Source organism: Panicum hallii, chromosome 9 (assembly GCF_002211085.1).
Source record: "Panicum hallii strain FIL2 chromosome 9, PHallii_v3.1, whole genome shotgun sequence".
In the NCBI taxonomy this organism is placed as follows: Eukaryota; Viridiplantae; Streptophyta; class Magnoliopsida; order Poales; family Poaceae; genus Panicum; species Panicum hallii.
The window spans coordinates 7,825,122-7,850,399 of record NC_038050.1 but is presented as its reverse complement, the minus strand read 5'-3'; the positions used below and the strand labels follow the sequence as shown (position 1 = coordinate 7,850,399).

Below are 25,278 nucleotides of genomic sequence, written 5' to 3'. Positions count from 1 at the left end.
AGGAATTTTTCCGAAGTTTTAACTGAATATTAGTATAGTTGAATCATTTCTTTTTTTGATACTGAAGTATGGTTGAATTATTGATATGAGGTGATGCAATGATTACATAGTTTGGGTGTTATGTAAAGCTAGTTGTTTTGTTTTTCCCCCTTGTTGACAGCAAATTAGCAATTTAATTCGTATCACGTTTAAGTTGTTTATGCCAGCTAAAATGTTGGCCAAGAATTTCTTCCTGTAACTTAATTTTGATTCTTTATGTTAGGTGACATTGATTAGACATTTTTTTCTTTGTGAGTATATTGAGAACTAGTTTGTCAGGCCGGGTGTTTTGGATGCAAACATCAAAATATCCAATGCTCGATCAGAACTCCTTGTAAGGTCCTGTGAAAAATCGACGTATGCAAAGGAATGCACAATCCATATCTATAACGTTATCGAACATAAAGCCTCCCAGGTATGCACGTATTGGTGCAATAATGTACATGCTCACGCATACAGAAACTGCTGATTTTATGTAGTATACTGACTATACCGCCTGTGATGCACACTAGCACACTATTGTAACAATAGTCATATGACCTTGCAGAAGCTGGCTATTCAACAACATATCTGATGCTAATAGGAGTAGGCAGCTTGCAGAGCACTGGCCTTTTCGTATGCGACCGAAGCCTCTGCGTCTCTTCCATCCAATGAGTACGCTTTCCCCTGGGTAAAAATGAAATAAAATCAAACTTTAATAGGTTTGACTTACAATGGAGTGCTAACGGAATCCAAGTATCTCATGAAAACCAATGATAATAAACATTGGGCTGAATAATCTGAGAAGCCAGCTGTGGGTTGTCAGGGCCGCAAAACTGTATGGTAATCCTACAGTGTCATGGTCATAAAGTAGTGTCCAGCTTCTATAACCTGGGAAAAAAAATACAGTTTCCAGACCTACAACTAAAATGATCTTCCTACATTACCCCATGTGTGCCGGAATAATATCATAATATTGTTAATTTATTTGGTTATAAAAAAGCTAACTGTGGGGGAAAAACCAGACTTAAAATGGTCAGCGAAAGTAAATTTTTCAGAAAGGTATAGCATGAACTCAGAAGGTTCCCAATTGTAGGGTTGATTATCAAATTTTGCTAGAATTTTCAAAAACTCCCTATAATGATGCAGTAGGTGTGACCAATCATTTCCGTATTTGTACCGGTCAGCTAGTTTCGAACTGTCATCTTTAGGTTGGTCAAAAAACCCACACAAATTCAGAATTTCACATCTTAGAGTCTGCTTATATGCCAAGAGGAACGTCTGAGAAACAGTAAGATTGATGCAAATTTACTGATCCATAAATTGTTGTTATCTGTGCCTATAGATTAAGTGTCTTGCTGCAAAGTGCTCCCGCAGATTCTTGGCCAAAAAGAAAAAAAAAATCAAAGTATTTACCAATTCAGTTCAGAGGACTTCAGAGTTTTACAGTTAGGAAGCATTGGCCGGAATAAAAATATATAACAGAAATGAAAAGAACACGATCATGGAAGCATTGTTACCAGCAAACGCCACAGGAAGGGTGCCCCTTCTCGTTTCCTTATTTGTTTGCCAAGCACATCAATTGCTGTGTAACATTGAAACTGCATTAGCTCCTAACACAGGGAGCAACAGAAAAGGTATACTTCGATTTAGTGCCTAGAGAAGACCACATACCTTTTGAAGTCTCTCCAGCATTTATTAGAACAGTGAACCAAACTTCATTGAAGACATCCACTTGTTCATCTGATGCACCAATCATCTAATTGCACCATTTGTTAACCTTTAGCAAACATAAGCAAATTTACATTTTCTTGTATCAATCATAAAGGATTCCACCTTATAACAAAGCGCATCGAAGTCCGGACCCAGAGTGTCGAAGACCTCCTTGTGCTCTCCATTTCCAAATTCATAAACAGCCTCTGCTAGCTATGTGAAAAAAAGTAACAAAAGAAAGCAACATTTATCAATGTTACTGGAGAAAATTTGTGATGTAATTTTTTATGCTGTGCTGTAATAGGCAAGTTAGTAAATAAACGAGAAAAGAAATTTATATAAACAATGAGCTACAGGAATGCAGCACATCAGAAAGCTAGTTTGCACATGTTAACCTGGAGCATGAATTATGTCCAATGATATTTAGGCAGAAATACTACAAATTGTGTCATACTGTTAATGCTTACTATTGGATGAGTAAATATACGTTGCAAGTGATGTCCTCTCTTGTTGTACTTGAACTTGTGCAGAACAATTAGCATACCTGGACAGCCTTCTGCATCACTTGCTGCCTATTTTGTTCCATTGAACTGACCCTGCAATCAGGTTACATCTGCAACATTAACAACTATAATGGAACCTAATTTTGTCCTGCAAAAGAAAAGACTACATCTGACCTTGACTTCAATGATTCCAACATATCATGTGCACTTTTAAACTCGCCCATACTTGATAGCGCCCATAACATAAGCAAATCAAGGAGCCATTCAACATGCCATACAGACTGAAAAAGTTCAAACTCTCGAAGAATGAGCTTCATACAGCTTTAGTTCAGATCAGTAAAATAGGAATACATAGCTAGGTATCTTAATTGACTATGCACCAACCTATAGCACATGTTTTAAATGTGTCTATCGAAAAGTCAATACCTCATCCTTCAGTGCATCCAGCAATGTTGTTAACCTCTCTTTCGCATGATCTACATGACCACGCACAAACAACCGTAGCAGCAACCCTAGAGCATTCAAATACACCTGAATGCATGAGAAACTATTCAGTGTCCCAAACATCTATGTCTAAGGAAAAAATAACCAGCAAAAATACCTCCGCTGCCTCACAGTCACTTTTCTCAAGTTCCTTCATGATATTTCGATCATATACATCCAGAACTTTCTGTAAAGGGGATTCAGCTTCCAAGTAACAAACAGCGACATGCCACCAGTTGTGAGTAAGCCTGTAAGAGAAGAAAATTTTTTTTTCTAAGAAACCATGAGCATGACTTTTGAATCACATCAATAGAACACACATTGTGTGGAAAACTACATACAAAAATGATGTGCAAGCCGTCCATGATGGAGAACATGATTCCATGAATTCAGTAGCTTCTCTGAAGCGACATTCCTGCTGAAAAACGTGGCACAACTGCACGAGGAAACAAAGATGGTTCTTTCAATGGAACTTTTTGTTATTGAAAATGCGCACATATCAGCTACATGAAACAGTTTATTATTAAGATACATTTTTCTAAACGAAAAGAAGCTACAGAGTGCCTGCCTTAGTGCCTAACAAGAACTCAGCAAGAGCTATCCCACATAACAAGAAAGCAATAATGATGCTCTTGTCACAAAGATAAATAGTATCTGGGCTTCAAAGCAACGGAGAAATCAAATGAAGCGGGAGGGGAGATGTAGGACCAGAATTAGTAACCAAGGATTCCTCATAAACGCACCTGACTCAACCAGTTGAATATATAAGATAAAACCGAATTGTTTGTGTAATAGTTATAAGGCATGCCTGTTATCACCAAGCGCTACATGCTAGCTGCTGCTTGCCAGTTCGTTATTGGTGGGTGCTGGGTACACTGTGCGAAACATTAAACCAATGATCTGAAATTCCATGCTTTGATGGGTGGGACCAGCATGCTGCTGGTAACTTTTTTTTTCGAAGTACTAAAAATTTCTGAAAATACAGACCTACATACTCTTATGGGTCAGCTGAATCATAAATTGCATTTCTCTTTAAAAAACACAAATTGCAATTGCTAGCACTACATCCTGCACAGACAGTCATCCAATGGTTATTCCTTCATCATATTTCTACTGAATGGATCCAACAAGGGAAGCATTTGAGGTTATAGTTAGAGACAACATAAAAGAACCACTGAAAGTATAACCTGAATATGAACATACATTATGCTGCGACCAGACATCATTTTTGTTTATAGCCAAGCCTTTTCGAGCAGCTCTCTCAGCTTCAGCCATCTTTCCAAGCTCCAGCAAAGGGAAGGCGAGCATTCCATATATGTAGTTCTGATCTTGATTCTCTGGCAAAACCTGATCAGTAAGAAGTATCATATAAATCTAGTGAAAACAAAGACTATTACTACAGTGTTTCTACGAGGAGCCAAGTTAACGAATTATTTGGTAACAGTTCGAAGGTATTGCAATTACCATTTGACAATTACCATTTGACACACGAACACACAAAACGAAAAGTTTTCAAAGAACACGGGTGAAGAAGAATGATCACTATTTCAATTTCATGCTCTGGGTCAGTGGGTCACCAAGCTGTCAGGTAACAGTTGGCATTGGACTCCTTTCAGCGAAATTTTATTTTATTTTCTACTCGAAGTTACCATATTAGGCATTCCTTAAAATGAGTCCACGAATGTACACAGTACACTGGGTAAGTTTTTTTGGAATGAATTTAGACTTGCTCTGTCAAATACAAAGATTTTAAGCACACTGGAGCCTGCTATGAGACTTACTTGTTCGACAAATTTTAGGGATAAATCCGGCTTTCCCGAATAGAAGCAGATGAGCTGCGCTCTCTTGAGAGACAGGAGATCCCTGGGAAATTTCTTGAGCAACTGTTGCATGCAACCGTATACCAGAGATCAATCAATTGGTCCGCAAGTACCAAAAGAATCCAATAGCAACGCTTCCAATAACCAAAGCCTGAATCAACTAGAAACTCAAAGACATCACAACCTCGAAGTGTCTCTCCAGTGCCACCTCCTCGTTCCTCTCCTCGCCCACCATCGCGGAGAGCGTCCCGAACACGGCTCTCTCGTACTCCGTCGCATTCCCCTGCAAGCAGGCGAGCAAGCACACCGCAGGTTAAGGCAGCAGGATCATAAGGGAACGAAAGGGGCGCGGCGGATTTAATCGGGAAGGAGGACGGCAGCTCACGAGGTTGTCCGCGGCGGCGGCGAGGAAGGCGGCGGCTCCCGCGGGGTCCCTGGGTGCGACTGCCTGCGCGGCGTGCGCGGCGGCGAGGGCGCAGGTCGGGTCGGCCGCGGCGGCGCGGAGGACGGCCGCCACGCGGCCGCGGCCGAAGGACAGGAAGGCCGCGTAGTAGGCGTCGAGCGCCGCCGCGCACTCGGCGGAGGACGTCCGGTACTCCTGCCCCCACATGTCCCGCCTCACCTCCCCCTCCCCCTCCCCCACCGCCGCCGCCGCCATCCCGGTCGCCACGCTCGCCGCTCGGTCGCTCCTTGGTCGGTGGGTGCTCGCTTCGCGTCGCGCTAGCGGGCGTCGGGAGTGGGAGCGGGTCGCGGCTGCCGGTGTGCTGGTGCTGCTTGCTATCGCGTCGACACGGGGGTGGCTCGGCGGTCAGCGTCTTGTTTGCTGGGCACGGTGGGTGACAGGTGGGGACACGCCTAGCGTTCGCGTGCGTGAGGCCCATCACGTCAGTGACCGTGACACGCGCTGCGAGCTGCGACATGTGGGGGTTCTTTCCTTGGCGAGGCGCCTCGTGGGTGCCGACGCGGCGGCACGCGAGGTTGGGGGCGATCCGAGGACGAGCTGAGGTGGCGGATTTGGAGGCGATGGGGATCGTGGGATCGGATTGGAACCCATTAGCAATCGTGTCCTCTTTTCCTGCACTTTTTTAGGACTGAAGATTTTTTTTATGACCATTCATAGCGTCCGGAAATGTGCAGGCAACACTATGTAGCCCTGGTAGCTAAAGAAAGCTCTTTGATATTGATCACTAAAACAACTCTACGTGTCCGATCATTGCTTCAAGAAATATTGGCTCATGTGTAGGAGTATAGAATCATGTGTGGTTAGAAATCATCTTGACTGATCTTTCATCTGACCCGCAGCGAAGTTTTAGTTTGGTTGATTTTTTAATCAGTGTTAGCAAAGAGGCCTTCTATTTTTGAGCCAAGTTAGTACTACAAGAGAATTCAAATTGAGTCACATATTTGAACATCTATTATGCATTTGATTGTTACTCCATTCTGAATAGTGGCTTGTTAGTCTTTGTCGCCCCTGTGGATCTATCTGAATTATCCCGTCACAAATTCACAGTTCACCGGCTGATCCGCAAGCAGATCAGACGAAGGCGGTCGACCAGTCAGCCTCCATCCCGCCCGTCCAGTTCCCGATCGAACGGTCCACGCGCGACGGTTGGTGGTACTCCAACTAACTACCGCAGGCTGAAATATCCTGCCAGCTGCCGCGGCCAAGATCCGAGAACTCGCGCCCCACGCACGATCGAGAGTGAGAGTGACCGACAGTCCCAGGCGCCATGAACGTGGAGGAGGAGGTCGGGAAGCTCAAGGAGGAGATCCAGAGGCTCGGCCAGCAGCAGCCCGATGGCTCCTACAAGGTACCCCTTGTCTGTCTGACGCCCCCTCTCCGGGACCGCCGCCAGATCTGAGCCATCCGCGCCGCCGCATTTTTCTTCTTCTGTATTGCCATCTCTGGCGTGGCCTTGGCTGGGATTCCTCCCCTCCTCTCTCGATGCTTAGGGCATTGTGCTGCAGTTTGATGTGCATGGACCAGTCGCCTGGCGTGAAGCTGCGGAACTTCCCCCAAAATCTTGATCCGCGGCTGCGATCGAGTCGAGTCCTGGAGAGGCCCTTGTCGATTCGATGGATTTCGAGAGAGAATCCTTTGGCGCTGCTGATGCGAAAAATAAGGGAATGCTTATCTTGCCAGGCGGTGGATGCTCGAACTGATGTGTGCGGTACCAGTCGCTGCCAAAACTGATTTTCCCCAGTACAGATCCCCAAATCTGTACACCTCTGGCAATTATCTAGTCAACTAGTGCATCCATAATGTTGCAACTGAAATACAACATTTCTAGAATTCTAGTCCTTCTGAATCTCGGTTCCGCTGAGATTACCATAAGCTATTCAATTCATATATTATCCCCTATTCCAGTGATCCAATTAATTTTTGAAAATTTTTAGAAGCCCGAACAAATGGAACCTCTGTTTACAGTGTCCTAATCGCACTATTTAAATGTTAGGCTGTATCCGTATATGTCGTGTTCTCAATGGAAATGCCCACTGTGATTGTGCAAATAAGAGCGTAGCCTGATCAAGGACCATAGTCATATGTATTCCTTACATAGTTCTTTCATGTCGCAGATCTTTGTTTTGTTGACTACTACAGTTTATTTGAGAATACTCGACAAATTCAATAGAATTCTTTCATCTTGGCTATTTTGATTTTTTTTTTGTTTTTGTTTGCTTAATTAAGATGAAATTAATATCCCATTTGTGTAATCGCGTGTTACATTCTAATAACTTCTCTATTATTTTTTTCCTAGTCATTCGTTTCGAGGTTGTCTTAAGCATGTGAGGCTATAAAAGTGCATATGATAGCTTAGAACAGCTTGTCACCATGATTGTCCTTCGATTCCTCTTTCAATGACTCCAACGTTTAGTTTTTTACCACTTAAGATTAGGCTGGTTGTTTTTCGTGTTTGGTATGACTAATTCAAACCTTGCAAATCCTAATCTTGGCTCATTTCTTTGATCCATTGCCCTACTAATCATCTTAAAATATTTTGGCATGTGATCTGAGTCCCTAACTCCAGCCAAAAGCTAACGATGAAAAGAAACGGAAATAATCTGATATACTGGGATAGTACATTGATGTAGTCCCTGGCACCATCCATGTTCCGTGAGCTTTTGTAGCTCTTCACAGTTTATGCTTGGGCTGAAATGACATTCTTAAATGAGAACACTACTGGCAGGTGAGCATGGTATGACTTGCTCATTGCAGACCTTTTGCTAAAAGAGTTCCGCTTTTGAAGAGTCTATAAGCGATATTGTCAATATTAGCTTTATAACACATAAGATAACATTATGATGCTACAGATCCTATAAGAAATTACTTATGCTAATTTTTTCATCTTTACTGTTCTATAACTTCAGAACTTGTATAGAAGACATCAATACTGCATTACCGAACTATTACAGTTTGCAGGTCAAGTTCGGTGTACTCTTCAATGATGATCGCTGTGCAAACATTTTTGAAGCACTAGTCGGCACCTTGAGGGCCGCCAAGAAGAGGAAAATTTTGAAATATGATGGCGAGCTGCTTCTGCAGGGTGTTCATGACAATGTGGAGATAACCCTATTGCCGCCTCCTGCAGTTGCTGCCGCTTGAGGCGCGCAGATCCACCAGTCCCCTATTCTGTACCGTTGATATGCTAGTACTTTGTTGTGCCTATGTGCTTCATGAACCATTTGGTATTCCCAGAAGACTGCTACTGTGTGATGTGCGAAGTTGTGATGCTTAAAAAATTGGCTTGCTTGCATATGGTTGTGTTGTAACATTCTAGATGATTTTGTTCCTCTCCAGAAAGTTCTCTTTCTAGTTCCATTACTATCCCATTTTCCTTAATTTTTTTGCTAGGGATCTTTATCTTCAATTACTCCTCTCACCAGCAATATGATGTCACCCTGATCAATGCATCGCCTACTTTAGCATAATGATACCTATAATACCTGTATCCTTTCTCATTTGATCAGGTCGTGTCTTATAAAAACCAGATCAGACCTCTCTCTCGGTGAATCATAACGCTGTTACAAGACTTACGTCGGAGGCTGTAAAAACCGCCCAATTTAACACTACTTTAAGCAAGCCGCCGGTTATCATCCTTAAGATGAGAGATAACACATACTCATTTAAGCTCAAGAGTATGCAACATGCTAACCCACATCTAGAGACTTCGACAACCGACACGTCATTCATCTAAAATGATATCAAATCCGGTAGTCCCGGTATGTGCTTCTCATGTGCCCAAGAATAAGCACACATACCGTCATACAATTTGCACATTATCATAAAATTCATAGAGAGTATATTTTACATAACATAAGGTTCAACATTAAGAATAACATGTTCATAACAAGGAAGGTTTAAATATGAAAATAAAGATTCAAGCTCCACATTACAAGCCTTGGGCTTACGAATAACATTAAAAGAGATATAAATTTAAGTTTGATATTTTCATCATGCTCTCACATAAATCTAGCTACGCAGCGGATAAAACAACTAAAGCACGTTAAGACAACGGCGTCTTTGCTTAAGGACACCATTGTGAACACAACGACTCACTCCTCTCCCGCACTGGAAACGGCAGGATAGAAATGATCAAACGCAAGCTCCGGCTCACCTGCAGCTTAAGGTTATAGCAACATGAGTACAAAGGTACTCGCAAGACTTACATGATTATATAAACAAGGATCGTGCAAAGAAGGCTCAGTAAGGATGAGGCTTTAAGGTTAAGTAATTATTGCATAAGTATGAGCATTCTAATCCAACAACTAGTTCTCTAGTTAAAATTAATTAATATTGCCCAACCCAACATAAATTTTAGTTGATTAGTGAAGGAACAAGTGCTTGATCAAAAAGGTAACATGAAGCACCATCATACATGAAACCTCTATGAAGAGTTCGTTGGAAATTGAACTTGCTCATAACCGAGAGCATGGTAATTCGAATTGATTATTAACCTTGCAAGGGTGTACTTCTTTACCCACACGACGCAAGGACCATGCGGCTCATCCAACCGGCCAAATTGGATAAGGGGTACTCGCATCAACCGTTCCCAACAAGCCTCAACCATTGAGAATCACGCCTAGCTTACGTGGAGAGTCATCTAGGTCCACCGGGGACACCCCTAAGCCTCTCTATATAGCCCCATGGCCACGCATCTAGAACCGTGCCTTAAAGATCAAAACAAAGGAGGTAATAGGCTCATCCTTACCGTGATTGGATATGTGGTAGCACGATAAATTGCTCAAAACCTAGGTCATACACGGACGGTCCTTAAACGATTCGAGCGGACTATGCCTCCGAGACTCCTTTCTTTAGGCCCCACCATTCCGCTTGAACCACGAAACCATTTTTCCAACATAACCATAACCAAACAAGTGTGACCAAGAATAACCAAGTGAGTGTAGTGCAACCATATTCCATTCTTTCCTTTCAACTTATAGCATAATCTAAGCATGGCTAAGCAACTAGTCAAATTAATTAGTTAACCAAACTATCATGTGACAAGGATATGGATAACAAATCAAATCAAGAAAGGGTAATGCATAAGAATAGGTACAACAATGCAATAAATAAACATAATACATAACGGTAGATACCCAAATGAGATAACTAAAGCTAAATCAAATTAGGTGGGCAAAAAGAACATGCTTAGCTGTTTGCCTTAGTTTTCTTCCAACTCAACCATGAACTTGACACTGGGCTCGGGCTCAACGATCTCGGTGGGCTCACGGGCTCGCTCTCCGGTATTTCGGTCACTAGAATGCATGAATGGATGCGTATGTTAGCATGATGCCATATTCTTGCATGAGATGATATGCAATGAAGAATGAATGAAAACATGCAATGGTACACAAACACGAGTTACTAACAAAAATAACCAAGCATCACTAGCACTTACTCCCTCCGTCCAAAAAAATAAGTCATTCTCGGATTCAAAATTTATCCCAAAAATAAGTCATCTTACCCTATTTATAAAGTGCATGTGCATACAAGAATCAACTAGTGCCAAATATGAGTAATAAATAGAGGCAAACATGGTCATTTTACCCTTTATCCTAGAATTCCTAGGATGACTTATTTTTTGGATGAAAGGAGTAAGCGAGAAAACCTAAGCAAGAATATCAACAAGAAATTTATACAGCAAATATAAATCATGAATTAATTTGAGCATACGGAGAACATCAATAAGAAATCATCAAAGTTGGATTTGCAGTAAAATTAATTTTATAGAATTATCTATGAGCATGACAATTTTCAGCTACTCTAAATAAGTTAAATCTTAAAAAACATACAATTCACTTCAAACAATTTTCATAAAATTACCAGAGGATCTAGACATAAAACCAAGGCTAAAAGAAGTGGTTTTGTCATTTTATCACTTTTCAAATAAAAGTTATGAATTAAACAAGCTTGCAGGCAGAGAACAATAAATCACACTAAAACCCTATCAAACAGTAGAGATTCATTAGAACAAGCTGCACCATTTGATAGCACATTTCACAAGGAGTCTGACAAAATTTAGTTTAGAATTTTCAGAGCAGTATAGAATTTACTAAGCAATTAACTTACTTTCTCAAAAACAAAGCATAATAGTAACATGCAAAAAAATATTTTTAGCTGGTAGATCTAAACTAGAGGAGACTAACAAAACAAGTTTTACATTTTTTTGAGATCTACAGAATTTTCTACATATTTTAACCGATTAAAAAAAATCTTCACAATATTTTTGCACAAAAGCCCTAGGGAAATCCTGGATCTACGCATTTCCACCTAGCAGCAGAGGCTGACAAGCGGACCCGGGGTCAAAGGAGACCTGGCCGGGTCAACATGGCAGGCCAGCGACCTTTGATCGGCGATTCCTCGCTAGTGGCGAGGTTCCGGCGAGGGAAAATCGGCCGGTGAGCTCCCCCGAGGCGAGAGGTATCCATTTTATACCTCGGCTCGGCGAACGGGCGACCGGGGGTGGGGCGGCAGCGTGCAGCGGTGGGCGGTGGCAGACGGCAAGGTCGGGCGGCGGCGGCGTTGCGCGAGGAGGCGAGGGGGGTGGCGCTAGGGTGGCTGGGAAGGTCGGCCGAGTGGAGGAAGGCGCGCGCGGTGCAAAAACGAGCGGAGGTGACCTGCAATGACGGCTCTCCAGTCGGCAGCGAGCTTGGGCCGAGCGGCAATGGTGGTGGCGGCGCACTAGAAAAAGAAGTTAGGGTTTGGGATGGGGAAGGGAGGAGCCGGCCAGGGGTTTAAAACGGAAGAGCAGAGCGGGGTAGGAGAGGGATTTTGCGTGACTCGGCCGCGACGGCCGGTGGCCGGCAGCGATTTGGCGTGCGGCACCTGCACGCCCAACTAGTGGAGGAGAGAGGAGCTGGAGGTGGGAGAAGACGCTGACGGGTGGGGCTCACTCGTAAGTGAGACGGTTTTAAACTCCAAATTCAAATGTTTTACTCAAAAAGAAATAGTTCCCCAAGTCCAAAATTTTTAAAAAAATACATTTTGGAAAGCTTAAATCACCACGAACACACTGCAATTTGAAGATCACGAAAATCAGTTTTGGTTTGGTTGCAATTTAAATTTGAAATCAGCAAACTTTGAAATTGGCACTAACTTTTAACCCCAGAAAATGAACTCCAAAAATCTTGGACAAATACTATAAATTCATAATTTGGAACCTAGTAATTTATAAAAGTTTCTCCCAGCACAGTTGCAACATGAATTTTGAACTTCCTTCACAAAGTGTCAATTCAAGCAATTTTTCCAAAATTCCAAATGCATACAAATGCTTATGACATAATGCTCTTTTATATGCTAATGATGCTATTGATTACAGTTAACCATGTTTATCAAGTTTGGGATGTGACAGAGGCAACAACGACGAGGTCGACCCGACGGCTCCGAGTCGATTGACCATATCCGTGTTCCCGGTTGGAGGGTTGGTTGGTTGCCAAGAGCCCCGGACCAGAGCACACGAGTTGTTCTTGAAGAGAGCGGAGGCGAAGCTCGACGCGTCCTCGATCGGCAGATCGCCGTCGGTGCCCCTCGATGATTCCTGGATCCGATGTTCCATCTGACCTAGGCCTCCGGCCTCCGCTGTGGCAGCTCCCGCGCCTGCCTAACGAGTAACGAGGACGGTCAGCCCCGAGCGCGATCCACGCCCGATCCGGGCCGCACGAGTCCAATCGGATGGCTGTCAGGGACCCATGGGTACCGTCCACCCCCGGTCAATACCGTCCGCTCCTGGTCGCGGCAAGGACGCCGCCTCTGCGGCACACCGCGGCTCGCCGCAGAGCCCCCGTGGCGTAGGCATTGGTTAGCTCCTTCTCCTTCCTCCTGGAGCCTTCCGAACGACGGCCGCAACATGGTCGTCGTGCGCCGCCGCATCTTTTCCCCTTGCCGTCAGCCTACGGGCTACAGCCGCATGCTCCGGTGCGCGTCACGGAGCCGGCCGCTGGCAGGCGCTGGGCACTCCCACATGAACCGCGCCGGCTGGCCTGTTCCGGCCGGCTCAAGAACCTGCTCGCCTCTACTCCCGCTGAAGCGACATGCGGCACGCCGCGCCGGGACGCCGTCTCCTGGAACATGCGCGTCGTGGCTCGGGAGCTGTTCTTCGGTCTACGTGAAGCTGCAGAAGGTAAAACTGAAAATGAAGTTGGTACTACTGCGTTGGACTGCACTGGTGCAATGAATTATGAGACGCATGCGTGGTCAGATCATTTGCTTTTACCAGAGGCCAGCTCTGCTCTTTTTTTTTCAGGGCAAATTGGCAGGTGATCAACTCCGTGTAGGTGACGATCCTTGCCGGTTCAGAGTTCTGATCGATCATCTGGTCCCGCTGCATGTAGCAAGGATGCCCGCCAGAGATCGCCAGCTCTAGTTCTTGTCCCAGTTGAAGTTGGTAAATTTCACTTTGTTTCCCAAATGAAAAAGATTGGCCAAAATCATAATGTTTCCCTTGAGCACTGGATAACACTGACCAGCTGCTGATTAAGAATCGTCGTTCGTTCGAGTGGTGAAGGGCTCTCCTAACACCTAAATGAAATAATTCTTTTTTTTTGAAAACTAGGCACGAGCACTGCCGATTCATTTAAGAGAGAAAGCAGAGGTTATAGTTAATACAAGAAGTTGTGATTACATGAAACAAAAGAAACTCCTCGACTCATGATTACAAACTAAAACACCACTGGGGCGCCACAAGCAACCCTTCTAAGGTTTACCTCCTCTTTGATTAGCTGGAATACTTGTAGTGGCTGCAATAACTTCTGCTCAAAGATCCTTCTGTTTCTTTCCTTCCAAAGATTCCATGCAGTGTACATCTGAATTGAAACAACCGAACGCTTCTCCACTTGTGGCAAAAATTTCAGGCTTCTCTTCCACCCATCCTCAATCCCTTCTTCTAGGTCAGCTGGAACTTGGATTGTACGCGAAGTCCAATTGCTGACAAGGAGCCAAGCTTGCTTGGCAAAGCTGCAATGCAGACAGAGGTGTGCGCCTGTTTTACGCTCCTGATCATACAAAACACAAACAGTGTTACACGGCCAATGCCTGGCGACAAGTTTGTCAGCTGTAAGGATCTTGCTTTGAACCAAAAGCCATCCAAAGAATCTGTATTTTCCTTCTGCGTGCGCTGTCCAAACGGCGTTGGCATCAAAGTGTTAGTTTGATCTCTCAAGACCCTCGGACCCCAACGGGCCCGATGGGCCTCTGCTCACCCGCGCCCTGATCGGGGGCGCTCCAGCTCATTCTTAGCTGGTAGGCCCCTGTCGCGCTGCGCTATAAAGAGAGGTGGGGGCCATGGCACACAACACGAGGTTCGTCGCCACTGCCACCCCGCCGACACCGTAACCCTAGCCGATCTAAAGGAGGCGCAGCAGCGGCGAGAAGACCTCACCGGTGGCCACCGTCAACGCCTTCTCCTCGACCCCGTGCCCGCGGCCGCGACCCGAGCCTCGACCACCGCGAGCACCAGCGCTGCCCCAACCATGGCGGGCACGTCTGCATCGTCCGTGATGCAAGGGCACGAAGGTATAACCCCGTGCCCTTTTCCCTTCACCTCTCTCTCTCTCTCTGTCGCTCGGCTTGTGCTAGTATCACACGAGTTCTTCCGATCTAATCACGCGGTAGCCGATCCCCAATGCAAACAATGATATCAGCCGCCTAATCACCTCGCGTTGATTAGAATTTTGGAAGATCCCACAGAAAAAAACCAAGAAAAACCCTAGGCAAAACTCCATAGAAACCCTAACCCTAACCCTAGCAAACAGAGGAAATGGGACGCCGGCGAGGGGAGGGCTTACCTCTTCTTGCGCCGTCCACCGTCGATGCGCCCGGGACGCCGGCGCCTCGACCCGACCCCGCGAGGCCTTGGGCCTCGCGCGGACAGAGGCCGCGCGAGCCACCGCCGTGCCGCTCGCGCGCGCCGGATCTGGGCACCACGGTGATGCCGCTCGACGGCGGCGCACTCACCTTGCGGTGGATGCGCGCGCCGGCGAGGGGGCTCGCCGTGGTGCCGCTCGGTCGCCGCCGTCTCTCTCGCTCTCTCGCTGGCTCGGGTGAGAAGACAGGGGCACCGGGGGGGAGGAGGGAGCAAATGGCCTAGGGTTTCACGGGGCGAGCGGCGCCGGGGGTTTTGTTCCGCTGAGATCGACGCGCGGCCGTTGATCTCCATCCGACGGTCGAGATTGTGCCGCGCGTAGCTGGGCCTCTTTCAGCCCAGGCGGGACGGCGCTTTGGCGGCCCAGGCCCAGGTTGCCTCGCGCGCGGCTCGCGCGCGGGCCTGTGCGGGTCAATGAGGCCACTGGGCCGCCGCAAGAAAGTGGGCTGGCTGGGCTAGATTCAAAGGAAGTACTGTGCATTGTTTTACAGTTTTTCAGAAGTCCTTTTCAATAGAATTCCAATGAATTTGACACATTTCAAATTCAAATTTGATTGAACTTTGATGCACTGCTTCTAAAAGACAAAATTAAATATAATTTTGATAGAATTTAAGTTTTCCGCTGCAAAGATTACATAGATTTATTTTCTAATATTTTCTTGTCTTGACATTTAAATTTGAACCAACGGGAGAATTTAAATTTTCAAGGTAAATAGATAATTTTTTGAATTGTAATATTGTTATTTTTTGACCAACGTTAACAATAACAATATTGCAATTACTATGGTATTATCTTTTGATAGATAATTTTTCATGTATTGTTTCTATTTATGCCCAACGGTATTTTAGACTTAATACAAAAAGAAATTATGCTATAATCTTTTTGATAGATAATCTTCATGTATTACCTCCAATTCTGCCCAACGGTGTTTTAGACAAAAGGTTATTGCATGTTTTAAATTCCGACCAACGTCGTTTTTTAGATATGCAACAATATAATCGAATTTATTCTAATTTTTTCACCATTCATGAATATTTTTTTCAGGAGGGTTATCAATGATGATTTCCATCAATGATATTCCTATTTTAAAGGGAGATAATTACCATGAATGGTACAGAAAGCTAGACCTGTATTTCATTATGGGTGAATTGGATTGGGTCCTAGCTACATCGACTCCCACAGAGCCTGTGATTCCTGTGAGGAAGGACACAGATACAGATGCTTCTTAGAAGCAAACAGAGCTTTCTTATAAGAAAGAAAAAGAAGATTATGAGAGGCTTTATGCTAAATGGCTCCCTGCCAACAAGAAGTGCTTGGCAGTGGTAAAGAACACTATTGAGCCCGCCATTATGGGCTCAATCCCAGATTGTGCTACTGTAACAGAATATCTTGAGAAATTAAAGAACCAGTACACTGGTTCTTCAAAGACTTATGCAACCCAGTTAATCAAACAACTGATTTCAGAAAGATATACTGGAGATGGCATCAGAGAACATGTTCATCGCATGGTCAACCAGAACAACAACCTTAGGTCATTGGACCTTGCCTTCAAGGAGGATCACATTGTCCATTTGGTTTTTGCTTCGTTGCCAAAAGAATTTGACACTTTTATTATCAATTATAACACCCAACCACGTACTTGGGATATAGAAAAGACCATTGCGATGTGTGTTCAAGAGGAGGAAAGGATAAAATCCGCCACTAGCGGATCTTTAAACTATGTGAACAAGAAAAAGAATGCCAATTTTAAAGGCAATTTTTCGTCCTCCTCTAAAGGCAAAAGCTCTCATCAACACAGACCTTAAGAAGGATAGGTTCTAGTACAGAAGGACCAGCGTCTCTACTGCAAAGAAAGGGGTCATTACAAGAAAAATTATCACCGATACTTAAAGATGATCATGGAAAAGAGTGGTGAGAACATTATTTCGTTCGTAAATGAATCCTTGTATATAGAATATTAAAAAACCACTTGGTGGATTGATTCAGGAGCAACGATTCATATTGCAAATTCATTGCAGGGATTCCGTTCGATGAGAATCACTCAAAGAAGTGAAAGGCAAATTAAAGTTGCCAACGGAGCCCAGGCAGATGTTGAGGCAGTGGGAGATGTTCATTTGGAACTCGACACTGGCTTTATCATAATTCTTAGGGATGTTTTATATGTACCTTCCTTACAAAGAAACTTGATTAGTGTGTCTTGACTGGACAAAGATGGTTATACCTGTATTTTTGGAGATGGCAGGTGTTTGATAGAATGTAATGATACAGTTATTTCCATTGCATTCAGAAGAAATGATCTTTATTTGATATCATTACGTGAAAGTTTGAATTCCGTATGCGACAACAACGCGAATGTATTCTCGTCAACACTCGCGAATAGAAAACAAAAAAGAACTCAAGATGCGTCGTCAAAATTATGGCACTGTCGTTTAGGCCATATTTCGAGGGGGAGAATAGAGAGATTAGTTAAAAATGAGATTCTTCCTCCATTAGAGTTCTCTGACTTAGGACAATGCATTGAATGCATAAAAGGAAAATTCGTAAAGAAAATAAAGAAAAATGCTAAGAGGAGCACAGGTGTATTAGAGATAATTCACACAGACATCTGTGATCTGTTCAATGTAAAGAGTGTGGATGGTTATGACTCATTTATAACATTCAAAGATGATTATTCCCGTTATGGATACATTTATCCAATTAAAGAAAGATCTGAAGCTTTGGATAAATTTAAAATATTCAAGGCTGAAGTAGAAAATCAACACGATTTAAAGATTAAAATCGTAAGATCCGATCGTGGAGGGGAATACTACGGTCGACATACCCCATATGGCCAAGTTTCAGGACCTTTTGTGAAGTTCCTGATGGAGCAAGGCATAGTGGCCCAGTACTCGATGCCGGGCGAGACTCAGTAGAACGGAGTGGCTGAAAGACGTAATCGTACCCTGATAGATATGGTGCGAAGTATGATCAGCTACTCTACGTTGCCAGTGAGTTTATGGATGGAGACTTTGAAAACCGCCATTCATATTTTCAACAGAGTTCCCAATAAATCGGTGCCGAAAACACCGTATGAGATGTGGACACGTAGAGTACCCTCAGTGAATCACCTGCGGGTGTGGGGGAGTCCTGCTGAGGCAAAAGTATTTAACCCGACCATTGTGAAACTAGATTCCAAAACAGTATCTTGCCATTTCATTGGCTATCCAGAAAGGTCAAAGGGTTTTCGTTTCTACTGTCTAGACAGATCCACAAAATTTGTAGAAACGAGACACGCAGTCTTCCTTGAAGATCAAATGATTCGGGGGAGCGGAACAGTTAGGAAGATTGATCTTGAGGAGAAGCGGGTATATACACCCAATCCCGTGATTCAGGAATTATTCTTCTCGCTGCCCGCTGTAACTGCACCGCCAATGCAAGTCACTGCGACTCCAACACCTGCAGTGGCTCCTCCTATGGTAACAACGAATGAAGATATGGAACCTGTCAATCAGATTCCAGAAGATCCAGTTGCCACACATGGAGAGGAGCAACAGTAGCCCCAAGCAGATGAGGCACCGCAGGCTCAGGCCCATGGGAGACCTCAAAGAACAAGGAAGCCCGCTATTCCTGATGACTATGAAGTCTGTAATAGCGAAGAAATTCAAATGGAGGATGATCCCACTTAATTTGAAGAAGCCATGAGAAGTGAATACTCGTATAAATGGCTTGATGCCATGAAAGATTAAATCAAATCGATGAGTACCAACGAAGTGTGGGACTTAGAGAAAATTCCTAAAGGAGCCAAAACAGTAGGCTGCAAATAGATCTACAAAACCAAATATGACTCCCAAGAGAATATAGATAAATTTAAAGTACGACTCGTGGCAAAAGGATACACACAAAGAGAAGGAATTGATTACAATGCGACTTTTTCTCCAGTCTCATGTAAAGATTCTTTCAGGATTATAATGGCCCTTGTGGCTCATTATGATCTAGAATTACATCAGATGTACGTGAAGACAGCATTCCTGAATGGGGACCTAGATAAAACCGTCTACATGTTACAGCCGAAAGATTTTATCATGGAAGGTAAAGAAAAATTGGGATGCAGTCTAAAGAAATCAATTTATGGGCTAAAACAAGCTTTAAGACAGTGGTACTTGAAGTTCGATAAAACAATAAAAGAGTTCGGGTTTAAAGAGAATGTTGAGGACAATTGCGTTTACGCAAAGTTCAAGAATGAGAAGTATCTCTTCCTAATCCTGTATGTGGATGACATCCTACTGGGAAGTAGTGATGACAGTCTGTTACTAGAAACAAAAAGATTTTTATCCTCACATTTTGAGATGAAAGATCTTAGTGAAGCAAGATTGTTTTAGGAATCGAGATTCATCGAGACAAAATGAAAGGGGTATTATGACTGTCTCAAAAGATATATATAGAAAAGATCCTAAAGAAATTTAATATGTATAAATGTAGTGCCTCACCTGCACCTATAGTTAAGGGTGACAGATATGGGGAATTTCAATATCCCAAGAATCAATATGAAATTGATCAAATGAAAATGGTACTATATGCTTCAGCTGTGGAAAGCTTACAGTATGCACAAGTATGCACACGCCCTGATATAGCTTACGTTACCGGGTTGCTTGGCAGATTCCAGAGTAATTCAGGACGAGAACACTAGGAGTTAGTAAAGAAAGTGCTACGCTATTTGTAAGGAACAAAAGGCCTCATGTTAACATATAGAAAAATAGAATCTCTACGTATCATAGGATACTCAGACTCCGATTATGCAAGAGATGATAGAAAATCCACGTCAGGATATGCGTTCACCCTTGCCGGGGGAGCAATATCGTGGAAAAGTTGTAAACAAACCGTCACTACATCGTCCATAATGTATGCCGAGTTTGTTGCATGTTATGAGGCTACGGGGCAGATGAACTGGCTAAAAAAGTTTATACCCGGTTTGAAAATGGTCGACGACATATCTAGACCATTAAAGTTGTACTACGATAATGAGCCCGCAGTGATGTATGCACACAACAATAAGACAAGTGGTGCTGCCAAACACATTGATATAAAATATTATGTTGTGAAAGATAAAGTCCGAGATCAGATTATAAATCTCGAGTATATAAGCACAGTAAAAATGCTTGCGGATCCGCTAACGAAAGGCTTACCACCCAGCGTGTTCAAGGAACACGTAGCCGGCATGGGGCTAAGGGATAGTCTGTGATTTTTGGACTACAAGGGCCCAAAAGGTTAAAGAATCTGTTTTAGAACGGAAGCATGTATTGTAGCTGTTAAATCTATCGGCAGATGACCGTGATGATGAGGCATGCTCTATGCAGAAATCCGTGATGAAATGAGAAAAAGTAAATGGAAAGAAAAGAAAAAGGTAAAGGGTGAGATCAAGGGGGAGACCGTTAGTTTGATCTCTCAAGACCCTCGGACCCCAACGGGCCCGATGGGCCTCTGCTCACCCGCGCCCTGATCGGGGCGCTCCAGCTCATTCTTAGCTGGTAGGCCCCCGTCGCGCTGTGCTATAAAGAGAGGTGGGGGCCAGCGGCACACAACACGAGGTTCGTCGCTGCCGCCACCCCACCGACACCGTAACCCTAGCCGATCTAAAGGAGGCGCAGCAGCGGCGGGAAGACCTCACCGGCGGCCATCGTCAACGCCTTCTCCTCAACCCCGTGCCCGCGGTCGCGACCCGAGCCTCGAGCACCAGCGCTGCCCCAACCATGGCGGGCACGTCTGCATCGTCTGTGATGCAAGGGCATGAAGGTATAACCCCGTGCCCTTTTCCCTTCACCCCTCTCTCTCTCGCTCGGCTTGTGTTAGTATCACACGAGTTCTTCCGATCTAATCACGCGGTAGCCGATCCCCAATGCAAACACAAAGCTGCAGTAAGTTCCTTTCAATTGTGCTTGATATGCCGACTTGGAAGAGTAACAACCATTTGCAGTCCACCTCCAAACGATCTCATCTGGTCTATCAATAAGTTGCACTTGCTGCACATCATCCCACAACCATACAGACTCGGCCATCAGCTCCACCGAATCCATTCTCCAAAGTCCTCTTGTCCATTGTTGATCTGTAATGTCCTCTTTAACAATTCTGTTTTTCCTCCATGCTAATTTGTAAAGGTCTGGTGATATGTCCCGAGGTGCTCTCCCGTTTAGCCAGCTGCAATTCCAGAAGGTAGCTCGATTTCCATCTCCCAGGTTGACAATAGTGCTAGCTCGAAAGAGTTGCTTGTCCACCTCATCGCAAGGTGGTGGCGACCCTACCCATGGTCTGTCGGTCTCAGTCCATGTATACCACAGCCAGCGAAGTCTCAGTGCCCGTCCGAAGCACTCTAAATCAAGCACTCCTAGTCCCCCCAATTGTTTGGGTAAAATTACTTGCTTCCACTTCACCAAGCAATGCCCACCATTAACCTCCTCAGCTCCACTCCACAAGAAAGCTCTTCGTAAACGATCTCACCAGAGTCAGCCTGCCTGCCTTATTCAAGAGTTTCCCTTTCCAGGCTGGTAGCCTTGCAGCAATCTTATCAATCAAAGGTTGTATGTCAACTCTTCTTAAGCTTCTCGTGCTTAGAGGTAAACCCAGATACTTGCGAGGGAAAGTACGGATTGCACAGGGGAAGTTTTGCAATATCTCTTGCAGATCAATATTTTCACATTTTATGGGGTAGGCTGCACTTTTGCTGAGGTTGACTTTGAGACCCGAGGCACTGCCAAATGCTTGAAACACCTCCCTGATAACGTCAATTTCTTCTTTCACCGGATTTACAAATACTGCTGCCTCGTCGGCATATAGACTTATTCTTATTTTTATCATGCTTGTATGAATTGGTGACAGGCTGGAAGCTTCTTCCTCCAAGGCTAACAAATGCTGAAGTGGCTCTAAAGCCAAAATGAATAACACTGGCGACAACGGGTCTCCTTGCCTCAGACCACACATTGTTAAGATTGATCTCATCCGACACGGTCCAACAACCGTGTCGGACTCCTTGATCGCGCCCTGATCGGGGACGCTCAACCTAACACGGTTGACGGCCCCCCATCGCGCAGCGCTATAAAGGGGAAAGGGGGCACGCGGCCCAAGGTTGACCGGAATAGACAACACTAGAGGATCCGATCTCCTCTGCGCTGAAGCAACGGGAAGCCCACCACCACTGCGCCGACCACCTCCACCGCCTTCTGGACCTCTACCTCAACTCCGCTGCAGTCCTCGACTTCGCCACCAGCACCGCTGCTACATTTTCCCCGACTTCGTCGCCACCTCGTCACCACCTCAACGGCGGTGCAATGGGAGATGGCAGCAGCTACTAGCAAGGTATTTCATCACGGTTAAGATCCTTACCCACTCGATCTACTCCTAGAAGATCCAATAAACCTAACAGACATATGCTTGAACTTTCTTGTTTCTGCTCCATGATCAGCACCGAGGAGGTGGCTGTAGAGAGTAGTGTAGTGATCCAACCCTCCACCCCGGCCCAAACCCCATTTTTTTTCTAGCACTTCTAGTAAGTAGTCCTAGCCTTTGCAATATCTAATTTAAGAAAGAGTGCATGTTTGCTTTGTGCAAAGCTTTGATCAGATTTTATGTATAAAGGAAGTTATCATGGATGCTTCTCTTCTTTATAAAAGCGCTCTGATTTCTTGATACTAAAATATCAAGGCAACTGGACAGCCTGGAAGCCAGCAGCTTAGAGATTATTTTTGCAATGCTACTTGTTAAACTTATTGGTCTGTAATCTGAAACTGCCAAGAACAATATGTTAAACTTATCCACTGATTTTGTTATAAGAACAATATGTGCCGAGTTCAGCAGATTGAAATGCTGCCCATGTAACTCATAGAAAAAAATGTATTGCTGCCATTAGATTCCCTTTGATAATATTCCAGCAAGACTTGAAAAACCTTCCTATATACACATCAGGTCCAGGTGCCTTTTCAGAGTGCATCTCCATTATAACATCATGTACTTCCTTCTCAGTGAACGGTTCCTCTAGATGGCTGAGATCATGCCTTTGCAAGTTGACTCGATCCCAGTTAAGTGTTTCCTCCCTGCTTTTTTCTGAGCCCAACAAATCAGTAAAGTGATCAACCACAGCCTTTTCTTTATCTGCCTGCAAGTGAACCACTCCTTGGTTCGTGTGTAAACTTTGTATAAAGTTCCTCCTCCTTCTGCCATTCACCCTCAAGAAGAAAAGCTTTGAATTGGCGTCACCAGCTTTGATGTAAGTTATCCTTGACTGCTGCCTTAATCTCAACTTCTCAATAGCTGTCATGGGTACCTATTTTTCAAGTCTCTTTTCAGTAACAGTTCCTCTGCACTTAATTGCCTGTACTCCTGAACCACATCTAAAATCCAAATTAGCTCTCTAGCTGCCAGCAGAAGCAACTTATTATTCCCAATGATGGATTTTGCCCACCCTCTCAGCTTTTTTGCAGTGCCCTGCAATTTTGTATGTAAGCGCAAGAAAGGGTTGTGCAGGGACACCGGCCTATTCCATACCTCCTCAACCTGAGCAGAGAAACCTTGCATGCGTGGCTAAAAAGATTCAAAGCGAAAACCCCTATATGTCTTCACAGCAGTGTCACCAATTAGTAACAAAGGGCAGTGATCAGAAACCATGGAGGAAACAGCTTGCAGTATGCAATTTGGTACCATTTACTCCCAATTCCCAGTACAAAAAGCTCTATCTATTCTGGTGTGTGTGGTATTGTTAGTCCATGTAAACTTCCTCCCCCTCAAATGAATTTCCTTCAGCTCTAAATCATCCACTGTTTTGCGAAAAGCACCTATCAGCTTTCTATCAGCCTTCTGTTTATGTTATAATTACTCTTGTCACTTGCCTGCAAGATCATGTTGAAATCCCCAAAGATTACCCATAGGTAAATTCTGTTTCGTGTCTGAAGATTAACATAGAGAATACTCCTATTTGTTGTTCGTCAGACGCCTGCTTTAGTCTCGTGTCTGAAGATTAATCCAGAAAATATTTGCTGTTCGTATGGCTTGATGCTTTGGTCTCTGTTCAAATGCATGGCAGCGCCTGCCAGTCTCCCTGACCACCAGCCCGAACCTATCTGCAAAGTACAACGAACGCCGTTGCTGCAGTCGCGCCCGGTGCCACACCGTCCACTTCTATCCAGCGTCGCGGTGGAACTCGGAGCAATAGGAAGCTCGCGCTGGCGGGCGGCGGCGGCGACGAGGTCCGTGCCAGCGGCATCCACGGACCAGAGCACGCGAGCCGCCAGGGCTGTTCTCCGAGGGAGCGGCGACGAAGTTCCCTGCGTACTAGGCCGACGATCCCGCGGGCGTGGTGCACCACGCTCCAGAGGTGCGCCGGACCTGGGCCTCCGGCCTCCGCCGTGGCGTTGGCGTCATCCAGCTCCCGCGCGGCCGCAGCTGCCTGACAAATTGACAACGACGACCAAGTCCTCTGTCAGCCCGATCTGGGCCGCACGTGTTCGATCCAAGAGCCAAAAATGAACCAGGGTGGACGGTATTTGACCACCCCCGGTCGGGATTTCGAGTACCGTCCGGACCGGGTGAACGCTGCGGAGGCTCCCCGGGGCTCCGGGAGTTAGTTGGCTACCTCTCCTCCCTCTTGGAAGAGGTCAGCATCCGCGGCATCCCCCCTTGCCCCGTACTGACCGTGATCAAGGATCAGGAAGAGCTGAGCGCCGGCGCGTGAACACCGAACGGAAGAGCTCCATCTACGCCTCATGATGTGTTGCTCGCCGGAGGCCGGCTCCTTCAGACCCTTCCGAGTCGCCATGCCTCGGCGAGCGCGCACGTGCCGCCGTGCTGATGTGCAGCGTGGGCGCTGATGTCCTGATCGGTGTTTCCACAGCCACGGCAGGCGCCCCGGCCCATGAACGCCGCCTCGCTCTGTGAAGAAGTACGACCTCAAGGGCGCATCTGAGACACCATGAATGCTCCTGCTGCTGCTGTGCTCGTCGATCACCCATCACAATAGACACTGGTGTTAACTAACCAGCCGCGCCGGCGCCGGAGGTGTGTGCGTAACATACATAATATATAGGTGCGTCTGGTCTGCCGGCGTCGGAGAAGATATACGGTAGCCGAGTGTTTTTACGACTTTTGCGTTTAATTTTGTAGTTGTGCAATCAACGATATGTTGTTATTGTTAGGCCTGATCAATTTGCATGCACATATATGATGCTGCTATGCTCTTCTTCTTCTTTTCATGTCTTCTCGTCATGTAACCCCCCTATATTATTAAGATGATGCATGTTCCTAATTCACTTGATCAATGTGACAAGGGAATCATTTCTTCTTCCTTTTTTTCCTTGACTTGATGGAAAAAAGAGAAAATGTCAAATCGACAATATATATAACTAAGCATGCCTGGTGCT

The 25,278-nt window shown here is 45.0% G+C and overlaps 2 protein-coding genes across 4 annotated transcripts; one reads left to right on the top strand and one right to left on the bottom strand.

The window, feature by feature from the left end:
• Positions 1-397: 397 nt before the first annotated feature.
• On the bottom strand, positions 398-5,433 carry LOC112878156 (tetratricopeptide repeat protein 38). 3 transcript variants are annotated; one of them, XM_025942577.1, is made up of 13 exons: positions 4,923-5,433; positions 4,722-4,820; positions 4,499-4,600; positions 3,921-4,054; positions 3,059-3,153; positions 2,836-2,965; positions 2,661-2,765; positions 2,409-2,515; positions 2,276-2,327; positions 1,855-1,944; positions 1,693-1,777; positions 1,539-1,603; positions 398-705 (listed from the first exon to the last, which is right to left on the bottom strand). In XM_025942577.1, the coding sequence occupies exons 1-13, from the start codon at positions 5,416-5,418 to the stop codon at positions 616-618; spliced, it is 1,650 nt and encodes a 549-aa protein (XP_025798362.1). In that variant the 5' UTR covers positions 5,419-5,433; the 3' UTR covers positions 398-615. The 3 variants fall into 3 exon arrangements, 2 of the variants coding, with proteins under 2 accessions (XP_025798362.1, XP_025798363.1); XM_025942578.1 differs by having other exon boundaries at positions 3,921-4,064; positions 4,923-5,340; XR_003225644.1 differs by lacking the exons at positions 398-705; positions 1,539-1,603 and having other exon boundaries at positions 1,736-1,777; positions 2,199-2,327.
• Positions 5,434-6,187: 754 nt separating this feature from the next.
• Positions 6,188-8,357, top strand: LOC112873706 (costars family protein). The gene is made up of 2 exons (XM_025936728.1): positions 6,188-6,348; positions 7,959-8,357. Exons 1-2 carry the CDS (start codon positions 6,268-6,270, stop codon positions 8,139-8,141), a joined length of 264 nt encoding a protein of 87 aa, XP_025792513.1. The 5' UTR covers positions 6,188-6,267; the 3' UTR covers positions 8,142-8,357.
• Positions 8,358-25,278: the final 16,921 nt, after the last annotated feature.